Below are 10,362 nucleotides of genomic sequence, written 5' to 3'. Positions count from 1 at the left end.
TAGCAAAAAAAAAAATAAGGCAAGAAAAATAAAGGGTAAAAAAATCTGCTTCCATCTGCACCTGGAGCTTATTTTCTGGAGGTGGATAGCATTTTTCTTCATGAGTCCTTTGGAATTGTGGGTAATTGTCTTGATCAGAGTAGCTGTCTTTCACAGCTGAACAACGTTACAATATTGCTATTACTGTGTATGGTGTTCTGCTGATTCTACTCACTTCACTTTGTTGTATGTTTATATAAGTCCTAAGTTTTTCTGAAACCATTCTCTTCATCATTTATTATAGCACAACAGTATTCCATCACTACTGTAACATTTAAAATGTTCAAGAGATATAGTTTCTGGGTAACTAATCATTTTCTTAATAGTGCTAGCATATTATTAATATAAGGGATGGTCATCTGGCCTTCTCTCAATTTAAAGATGACTCATGGCAGTGGGCTCACAGTTTATATCCCCTTATAAGAGTGGATGTGTGCGAGGGTGGTAATCAACTCTGGTTAACAGTGAGAGAGAATGAATATAGTAATGACAGGTGGACCTGTTCGAATAAGGGAATAGGGGATGTAAGTTTGATCATATCATTTCCTTCAAATCACCCTCAGTCTAGGGGAAATCTAGACAAAGGACTATATTCCCCCACCTCCCCAAGTCTGAGTAGAACACAGTGGGCTGTAATTTCACCTTGTAGGTTGGTTGGGGTAGCAATACCTAGATTGAGGAGAATGTTAATCCTATCCACCATCAATCCGTCCTGTTCTTCAGAGGCTGAGCCATGAAATGAGAACTTCAGAAAAAGGGGGGAAGCTCTGGATCTCCCCAAATAATCATTTTTCTCATCATATACCACACCTTGTTCAGCCCTGCCCCAGTTGATGGGCATCCCCTCAACTTCCAGTCCTTTGGTATCACAAAGAGCTGTTACAAGTATTTTTGCACATGTGGGCCCTTTTCCTTTGATCTCTTTGGGGTATGGACCTAGTAATTTTTGTCCTTTGTTATGGAAGAGGCCCAAAATGACATCAAGAGTCAAGTTACATTGCGTCTGACTGTAGCTGATCAGACCAGTGCAAGCTCAGAATGCTCTACCACAGGTGGGGCACAAATAGTCCACACGGACATTTGGGGTGGATTCTCTCAGTTTGTGCATCTTGTATTTCTTTTGAGCTACTTAAGTTCTGCTTTGCTCATAGAGCACAGCACCTACTCTGAGGGGGGCATGCCATGCTGGTGGTCCTGTGCCAGTATCTCCCATATAATTGATTCCAAAGTTCTTCAGAGAGACCTTGAGAATGTCCTTGTATCACTTCTTCTGACCACCATGTGAACACTTGCCTTGGGTGAGTCCTCCATAAAATAGTCATTTTGGCAAGCATGTGTTTGGCATTTGAACAGTGTGACCAGCCCGTCGGAGCTGTGCGCTCTGAAGCAGAGTTTGAATGCTTGGCAGTTTAGTTCCAGAAAGGACATCACTGTCTGGTGCCTTATCCTGCCAGGTGATCTTCAGAATCTTCCTAAGACAATTCAGATGGAAACGATTCAGTTTCCTGGCATGGTGCTGGTAGACTGTCCGGGTTTCACAGGCAGACAATAATGGGATAAGCATCACAGCTCTGTAGACCTTCAGTTTGGTAGTCAATCTAATACCTCTTCTCTCCCATACTTTCCTTTGGAGACTCCCAGACACTGAGCCAGCTCTGGCAATGTGTGCGTCAATCTCTTAATGTGTACAACCCTGGAAAGTGTACTGCCAAGGTAAGTGAGCTTACCCATAGCATTCAGAACTTCTCTATTTGCTGTAATTGATGTAGGGTGCTGGCTGATGGAGCATTTATGTGTTCATGCTCTTTTCAGACATATTGTCAAATACCTTCAGTGAAGATGAATACGCCATCAAAGTCAGCTACTGCACTGACAGTAAATTCTTCAACTTGAAAAGGCTCCAAGCCAAGACCAAAGTGGAGGGAGTTCATTGGTTGGTGCATGATCTTTTGTTTGCAGGTGATTGTATACACAGTGCAGCCTCTGAAGCATAGATAAGAAAATACGGATCAATTCTCTGCTGCTTGTATTAATTTTGGCCTAATAATGGTATTGCTGGGTCAAAGGGTATGCACAATCTGATAGCCCTTAGTGTATAGTTCCAAATTGTTTCCAGAATGATTGGATCAGTTCACAACTCCATCAACAATGCATTAGTGTCCCAATTTCCCCACATCTCCAGCATTTATCCTTTTTCTGTCATGTTAGCCAGTCTGACAGGTGGGTGATGGTACCTAAGAAATGTTTTTAACATGCATTTAATTATTAGTGATTTGAGGGGACATCTTTCAAGAGCTTAGCTGGTGGACCATGATGGGTGAAGGAGCTTCACTCAATTGAATTAACTTGAGGTGTCCACAATGTTGATCATTGTTGAATATCCTTCTTTCACTATGGCTAAGTATATCTTGTTGTTACCTGTCAAATGAACTATGTATGAGTGACTCATTTTGTTTCAATGGCAAACCTGGGGAATTGCTGTTATTCATACTCAGCCTAGATTACCAGTACTTATGTGAAAAGCCAATTTATCTGATGCTGTATATGTATCTGAGAAAAACTGCATAGACAGATGAGGGATTCTTTATCTTTTCTGTGTCGTGGATCCCTTTGCCACTATCGTGAAGATAAGGGCTGCTTCTCAAAACCATGGTTTTAATTGAATAAAATACATAGGATCACAAAGAAAATAAATCATCTTAAAATAGAATTGTCAAAATATATTTTTTTAAGTTCTCAGAACCCCTAGTCAAGAATCCCTGGTCTAATTACTGTATTAAAACCAATGACTCCAGGTTGAGTCCTGAGAGCCCAGCCTAGAGGGTTGGATGTTAACAGAATTTTACTGAGTTGGTCTTTAATCTGGAAGTGATGTGACCCCAATAAGGTGCCAGTAATCAAGTGGTGACTTAATTAGTTTCATTAAGAAGAACAGGTTTGCAATTCAGGAATTCACCTGATCAGAATTCCAGCTTGCTGTAGTGAAGGCAGAGATTTTATACATAAATCACAAGTAGGAAGGGAGGGGAGAAAGTGTTTATAAACAGTCTCCCAGGGCCTGAGCAACAAGCCCACAAATCCAAAATATGTATATTCCGGAGACCTGTGGAAACAACATTGTTTCAGCTCCTTGGGGCCATTGTGTGTTGGGGTATAGGACCCGAGTTCTGTGGTGATTTACAATCTTCGATTTGCTTCACTTAAGGTATACAGGCACAGGAATGCAGTGATTGCGATAGCGTGTAAACAGTGTGATTGATTGTTTCAGCTGCCTTTTAGTCTGACTACCAAGACAGAGTCCCTTGGAAAATCTGAATTATTAGTATATTCATTATGCATATGGATCAATATGAAAACTGTAATTCCCTTTACAGTGCTGAGGTTCCACCTCTTACACATCCAACACCTACTTTCACAACCCACCTTATTGCCACAACTTCCCAAAGTCATATAAAATACGAAATCTTCTGGGCTTCCCCTCTGCAACAGATGTCCTGGGGCCATAGGACTTGGAACTGGAATGGATGTTAGCAATTACCTGGTCAAGCTTCCTTGCCCAGATCCTAGCTGGGGTCCAAGCCATCCTCCAAATCTTGTCAGTCCCACCCCTCTGAGGTTAGAATCCCTGTTTCTCCTCCCCACCCTGCCCCACCCCAGAAGCAGGGTCAGAAGTGGATGCTGTCACATCCTAGGATACTGAGGTCCCTTGGGGGCTGCTTCTGCTGTGAAGATCTGGATAGTCAAGGGGGTGGGCATCCTGCCCAGGCCCAGTGACCATCAAACCTGTTCCCTGGGATTTCTGTAGACTTCTCGACCTTGCATTGAATGACTGCAAGAGAGCACTTGAAATCCAAGTTTAGATGACATTTTTGTGTGAATTTGTATGTTTGCAGACAGATGAAGGTCCTTTGGCAAAACTGTTCCCTTTTCTGGGGCAGAATGGAGGGATGTTGGTTAGACTCCAACTCTGACTACAGGGATCACCTTGCAGGTATGTCCTGAGCTGGAGGTGCAAGACAGTGTTGGTGCCCAGGACTCTGAAACAAGATGCATGACAGAGGCTCTGTGATGCTGTGCCCCTCTGGCTGTCCCCCTAACTCATACCCTAGGCTGAGGAAACTTGCCCTTATTAGGAGGCTCACTGTCTCTGGGGCCGAGCAAGACAGTCCCCCTTATCATAGACCCAACTGAGACGTCCACACCATGCTTCTCTCCCCACCTCCTTCCCTGCCCCAGCTGAATTGCTTCCATTTACAAAAAAAAAAAAAAAAAAGCAGCCACTCACAATCAACACTTTTAGATATGAAACATAGCTATTTACTAAGCAATAAGGCAAAGGAAATCACGCCACAAGTACTCACAAATTAAAGCAAATGCATGAATAAGAATAGCGCCAATCCACACATATGGGTCATACTCTCCCATGAATGCACTCTGGATCCATGGGGAAGGGTGGGTGCCCACAGATACCTGGCAGGGAAGCACGTGAGGGAGGAAAACGTGTTTGGGAGCTGAGACAGGTTCATCCAGCACTCTTAGTGGGACTGATGTTGTGCAGGAACTGTGCTAAGAGACAGCTTATACTCCCCTTCCCCACCACCACTGAGGTGGAATAGGGGACAAGGTTGGTGGGGAGATGTTTGTGCTGTATTCTTGCTATATCCTTTTAAAATCCTCTAGCCTCCCAAGGCCTTCATAACCTGCACCTTCTCACCTGTCCAGTCTTCTATTCCCCTTCTACCTCTCCACATACTCTTTAATCCAGAGACATTGACCTTCTGGATGTTCTATGAAAAAGACACCCTTATCATCAGACTCTGGGCATCTTCTCAGGCTGAGAAAATCAATTCATTGAGAACCCCCACTCTATCTCAATCAGTGTCAATCAATTTGATATGATTCTATAGGGGTAGTGATTATAAGTACTGCATATTTGGCCCCAGAGCTGTGAGCTGCAGATCACTTGTTTAATCATAGGAAGTTATCTGGAGGCTCTCCACCCTCGTTTTTCCTTGTCATGGTGACTAAGCCCAGTGTGATAGAGGACACTCAACTTCATGGAAAGTCCCCCAATTTATATACTTGTATTTTTTATATATAAAATTTATATACTATGTACAATTTATATACTTATAAATATATAAAATTTATATATTTAAGAACCATTCTCTCTTGTCCAACATGAGCAGGTCATCTTATGACCACCATATGACTACTTAGTCAGTGGAGATGTCCCATGCTTCACTCAATCTGTGACCCTCTTGCTAGTGTATCGTTTTTGGCCCTAACAGCAAGGTCTATCAACCAAAGAGACTCTGTATTTTGCCATGCCTCTTCCGCATATTTAAGAATATGCAATGTATTAATCTATACTTTATTTAAGTTACATAGGAATATAGTTTCTTTCTAATAGGTCTCAACCATTGATGCAATGTTTATCACTTGTTTCCCAGCTGTGGAGTTCACTTGCACAATCACAAGAACACTGACCAAGTGAAGCTTGACTGCTGGCATGCCACAGAGAGCTCCCCCGACATATTCTTGGAGTGTATAGATAGCTCCTGCCTGACCTAAGGATAAGCCCACCCATCTTGTGACCATCTAGTCAGTGGAGATATTCTTTGCTTCACCCAACTCATGACCCTGATGAGACATCATTTTTCCTTATCTTAGCCTATGTATCATATGTCAATCAATGGAATTATTCTGTATTTGGGATAACTATTCTTGACTGTCTGGATATCTACCCCTACAAAAATAGGGCCCATGGAAGGAGTGAGCATCTCAGATTGTGAGGAAGATCTGTGGTCTACTTCATTAGAGGGGACTATGGACCTTTAGTAAATTGCCATTGGCTCAGCTTTGCCTTAGTCTTTTCGCAGGTTGGATAATTTTAATCCCCACAAGCTGTCCTCCATATCTGGAATGTTCTTCCTTCTCATCTTGACCTATTGATGTCCTTGGCTTCCCTCAATTCCCAACTAAAATTCTATTTTCTACAGGAAGCCTTTCCCAACCCTTTAAAAAATCCTAATGCTTTCACTCTGTTAATTACTTACTATTTAGCTTATATATGGTTTGCATATATTTATTTGCTTGTTGTCTCAATTAGGTTGTGAGTTCCTTGAAAGTAAGGACTTTCTTTTGTCTTTGTTTTGGTCCCCAGGGTTTAGCACAGTGCCTGGCACATAGTAGGTACCTCCTAAATGCTTACTTTTTAAAAGTTGCTCAATGTTAAGTGATTAAATGGACCTGGAGTGCTGGTCTCTGACACCTAGAAATAGAGGAATGCAGTCAGCAGTGCTCCAGCCAATGGCAGTAAGAGAAAAGCAACCTTTTCAAATACTTTGGGGAACCCCAGCACCCTGAAGTGGAGATGTGACCTGCCTTGCCACAGTGTACTCTGGCCAGAGTGCACTTGCCACACTGATACTTGAACAAAATGGAGTTAGACATTTTAGGAAAGTTTTGTTTGAAACACAGAGACACAAAAAAGTTGCTTAATCCTAGTGGTGATAAGATGTTGAGTGTAGGGACATGGACTCATTTTAGGATGCTGGAAGGTTTATGAATGACTTGGAAAGGTGGTCAGGATTTCATGGCAGGGTGAAACAATGGACACCACTCGGCCTGACTTTCTGTCCCAGGGATGCTAGCCCACTGGTTCCCATTGAGAGACTCTACTCCTCTTCCCTTCTTTGTTCTTAACATCCAGACAGAACAGACCATCGGACTCCATCTATGTCTTCTGGTGTTATCAGGCATCAGACGGTCCTCCCACATGGGTCATCTTCCCATTTTTGAATGTAGTTCATTTATCTTCATGTAGGCCTTTATCACTCTTTATTTGAGGTTATCTTTTTATGTTTCTCTTCACTCCTGCTTTTGAACTTCAAAGTTTTCCCCTTCTCTGGTCTTGCCATCAAGAATGCTTGGAAGACCTCTACTTCACTGAAGGTCTAATTTTTCCTCCTGCAGAATTACATTTGGTTTTGCTACCTAAGTTATTCTTGGCTTTATGCCTTTAGCTTTTGCCTTCTGGAATATCATATTGCAAGTTCTTGGCTCCTGTATAATAGTAGCTGCAAAATCTTGTGTGGTCCTAACCGGCTTACTGGTACTTGCATTCTTTCTTTCTGTCCACTTGTAGTATTTTTTTGCTTGACCTAGAAGCTTTAGGTTTTGGCTAGAATATTCTTGAGTTTTCATTTTGGGTTTTCTTTCAGGAGGTATATTCTTTCTCTTCTTTGCCCTATGGTTTTTAACAGATGTGGACAGTTTTCTTGAAATAGGATATACAGGGGTACAGTCAAGATGGTGGAGTAGAGGCAGGACCCCAGTCAAACTCTCCCAACATTTTTCTCCAAATAAGTTTAAAATAATGCCTTAAGGGGCAGTTAGGTGGCACAGTGAATAGATCACTGGCCCTGAAGTCAGGAGGACCTGAGTTCAAATCTGGTCTCAGACATTTAACACTTACTAGCTGTCTGACCTTAGACAACTCACTTAACCCCAATTGCCCTGCCCTCCCCCCTCCAAAAAGAAAAAAAATAATAATAATGATGCCTTAAATTTAATTCTGGACAGGCAGAGCCAATACAATGTCAGGATGAGACATTTTTTCCAGTCCAAGGTAACTTGGGAAGTTGGCAAGAAAGGTCTGTGATACTAGGGTAGGGGCCAGCCTGAAGTGTGTGGAGGAAGCAGTAGCAGTGGCAGATCTTTAAGGTGGCTGTGATGGCAGCAGCAGGTTTTGGGGGCTCAGCCCAGAAATGGTAAAGGGGTCAGACAGCTGGTCAGAAAGAAATAATGGGAACCCTTTGCTGGCACAGGGTGAAGCTGATGCCCACATGCATTTCTGAGTCACAGTTCCAGGGTGGAGAGGGGCACTGGGGGTCAGGCGACAGAAGGAGCACTAGCAATTGTGGCTGCAGAGGAGTGGGTGCCTTTCCTGGGTTAAGACCTGAGTGCAGACCAGAAGACCAGTGACCGCATCTCATTCTGGATCACACCACCTTGGAAGCACCAAAAACTTACAGAACAGCACAGAAAATGCTTGAAGCTTGGCAAAGTGTCTCCCTACCCCCAAGGTGAGTAGAGCTTAACTTGAACAGGTGGCAGAGTGGATTAGAGAACAGAATCCAACAATATGTTGTTTACAAAAGATACATTTGAAATAGATTATATTTCAGCTGAAGTAAAAAAGGCAGGGGGAACAATCATGATCCCTGACAGAGCAAAAGCAAAAATAAATCTAATTAAAAGAGATAATTAGTCAAAGTACATTTTGTTAAAAGGTGCCACAGACAATGAAGTAATACAAAAAAGAAATGTTACAGCAAGTTTCTCTGACAAAGGTCTCTTCTCAAATACACAGGGAACTGAGTTAAATGTATAAGAATAAGAGCCATTCCCCAATTGATAAATTGTCAAGGGATATGAACAGGCAGATTTCAGAGGAAGATATCAAAGCTATCTAAGTCATATCAAAATGCTCTCAATCACTGCTGATTAGAGAAATGCCGGTTCAAAAGCTTGAAGGAATGAGTTAAATAGGGATGCTAATGACCTCCCGATAGAATTGTGAACTGGAGAACAATTTGGAAACATAACCAAGGGGTTAACAAAATGTCCATACCCTTTAAACCCACAATAACACTACCAGGTCTGTATCACCAAGAATTAAAAGAAAAATGGAAAAGGATCTATATACACAAAAATATGTATCGTCACTTTTCTTTTGCAGTAGCCAAGAATTGAAAATTGAGGGATTGCCTTTCAAATGGGGATTGGCTAAACACACTGTGGTACAGAACTGTGACGGAAAGCTACTGTGTCATAAGAAATGACAGAGGGAGGTTCAGAAGAGCCTGGGAGGACTTAGATGGACCGATGCCCACTGAGGTGTGCAGCAGCAGCAGCGACAGGCTGTGCATTCATGAAGGTCTTGAGGGGCGTTCGGGGACTCTGCTCCCTTGAGAAGGGAAGAGGAGGCTCTGGGAGAGGAGCCTCGAGAGCCGAAATAAACACTACAATCTTAAAACAGCACGTGTGGGCTCCGAAAAGTCCCGATCGCAGCTAGACTGTCACGTCCTTGCTCGGTGGCTTCTGTTCCGAGACCCCCGCCCACTCGCGCCCCGCGGGTTTCAGCCATTCGGCCTAGTCTCAGTGTGTTGTCCCCCAACGCCCTCGGCCTCCCTCTGCTGTGCCCCCCGCGCCCCCTCCACGCTCTCCACTGCGTCCTCCGCGCCCTCACGCCGCTTATGAAGTCTCCCAGAACGAACCAGGCCTCTAGCTTCCTCCTCCGGGTGGCGCTGCTGCGGGGGCTCTCCCGGCCTTGGTCCCGCTCCTAGGCCGACGCCGGACTCCAGGCTGGGCCCCGGAAGGCCCGCTCTGGGCGCTCCCCGGCCCTCGATCCCGGCGCGGGCCTCCACACGGGCAGGAGTCCCGGGCTTCTCTGGGCCCTGAAGGCCGCAGGCAGGCCGGGCCAGCGCAGCTTCCGTGGGCGGAGCTCACAAGGTGCTCCTCTCGGCCCTCCCCCTCCTCCCGCGACAGGCCCGGCAGGACCGAGGTGACATCACGCCCCAGGCCCAGCTCGGCCGCTCCCAGAAAGCCCCTGTGGGGGAGGCCACCCGGGGCTGGTAAGCATGGAGAGCGGCGGGAAGGAGTCTCGCGCATGCGCCCAGCTCGCCCGCGCCGCCGCACTACATTTCCCAGAAGGCCTTGCCCTGCCAGGACTCGGCGTTCCACAGACCGAGTCGGTTGTCTTGGAAACGGCGGTATGATTGGCTGCTAGAGAGGCGGAGATTGGCAGGTGCTCTTCATGTGACTTCCGCTTCCTCCTCTTGCCCCGCCCACTCTGATTCTCGCTGTCCCAATCTGCTGCTTGGGTTCTAGGGGACCTTGGTGGGGCTGGGGGAAGTGAGGAGGGCGAGGAAGGCAGCGCCGCCGCCGCCTCCTCCTCCTCCTCCTGCTTGGGGAGGCCCGAGGAGGGCTGGCACCTCTCCGGGCCGCGCCTTAGCAGCTACTTCCAGGCCACGCCCCCTGGCCCCCCTCCATGCTCCCCTGCCCCCTTGGCGTAAACAGTAGGCGCTCTATAATGCCCTGCCGTCCTCCAGGCTCACCTCCAGGGCCTTCCGAGGGATTCCCGCGCGTGGAGCGGCCCCCTTGGGTCCTGGCCCGCCCGCTGACTTGATCCCCACCAGCCATGTCTAGGGTAAAAGGCGGGTCCCTCAGGGGTCCCTCAAAGCCCCTCCCGGCCTTTGGGCTGCCTCCCCTGGGCTTGCAGCCTCCGTTCATTTGCTCGGGCTGTGCCGGGAAGGT

The 10,362-nt window shown here is 45.7% G+C and overlaps 1 protein-coding gene across 1 annotated transcript; it reads right to left on the bottom strand.

The window, feature by feature from the left end:
• Positions 1-2: 2 nt before the first annotated feature.
• LOC138167984 (ribosomal large subunit pseudouridine synthase B-like) lies at positions 3-9,717 on the bottom strand. Its single transcript, XM_069096961.1, has 2 exons — positions 9,324-9,717; positions 3-2,022 (listed from the first exon to the last, which is right to left on the bottom strand). The coding sequence occupies exon 1, from the start codon at positions 9,715-9,717 to the stop codon at positions 9,331-9,333; it is 387 nt and encodes a 128-aa protein (XP_068953062.1). The 3' UTR covers positions 3-2,022; positions 9,324-9,330.
• Between the last annotated feature and the right edge of the window lie 645 nt (positions 9,718-10,362).

The sequence above is a fragment of the Petaurus breviceps genome, unplaced genomic scaffold (assembly GCF_028583685.1).
Source record: "Petaurus breviceps papuanus isolate PSGF00001 unplaced genomic scaffold, PetGlider_PUasm1.0 346347, whole genome shotgun sequence".
Taxonomy (NCBI): Eukaryota; Metazoa; Chordata; class Mammalia; order Diprotodontia; family Petauridae; genus Petaurus; species Petaurus breviceps.
This window is presented reverse-complemented; position numbering and strand designations above follow the sequence as displayed.

Excerpts from the sequence above, each read along its gene's own strand:
- LOC138167984 (XM_069096961.1), bottom strand. The coding sequence starts at position 9,717 with ATGCGCGAGACTCCTTCCCGCCGCTCTCCATGCTTACCAGCCCCGGGT.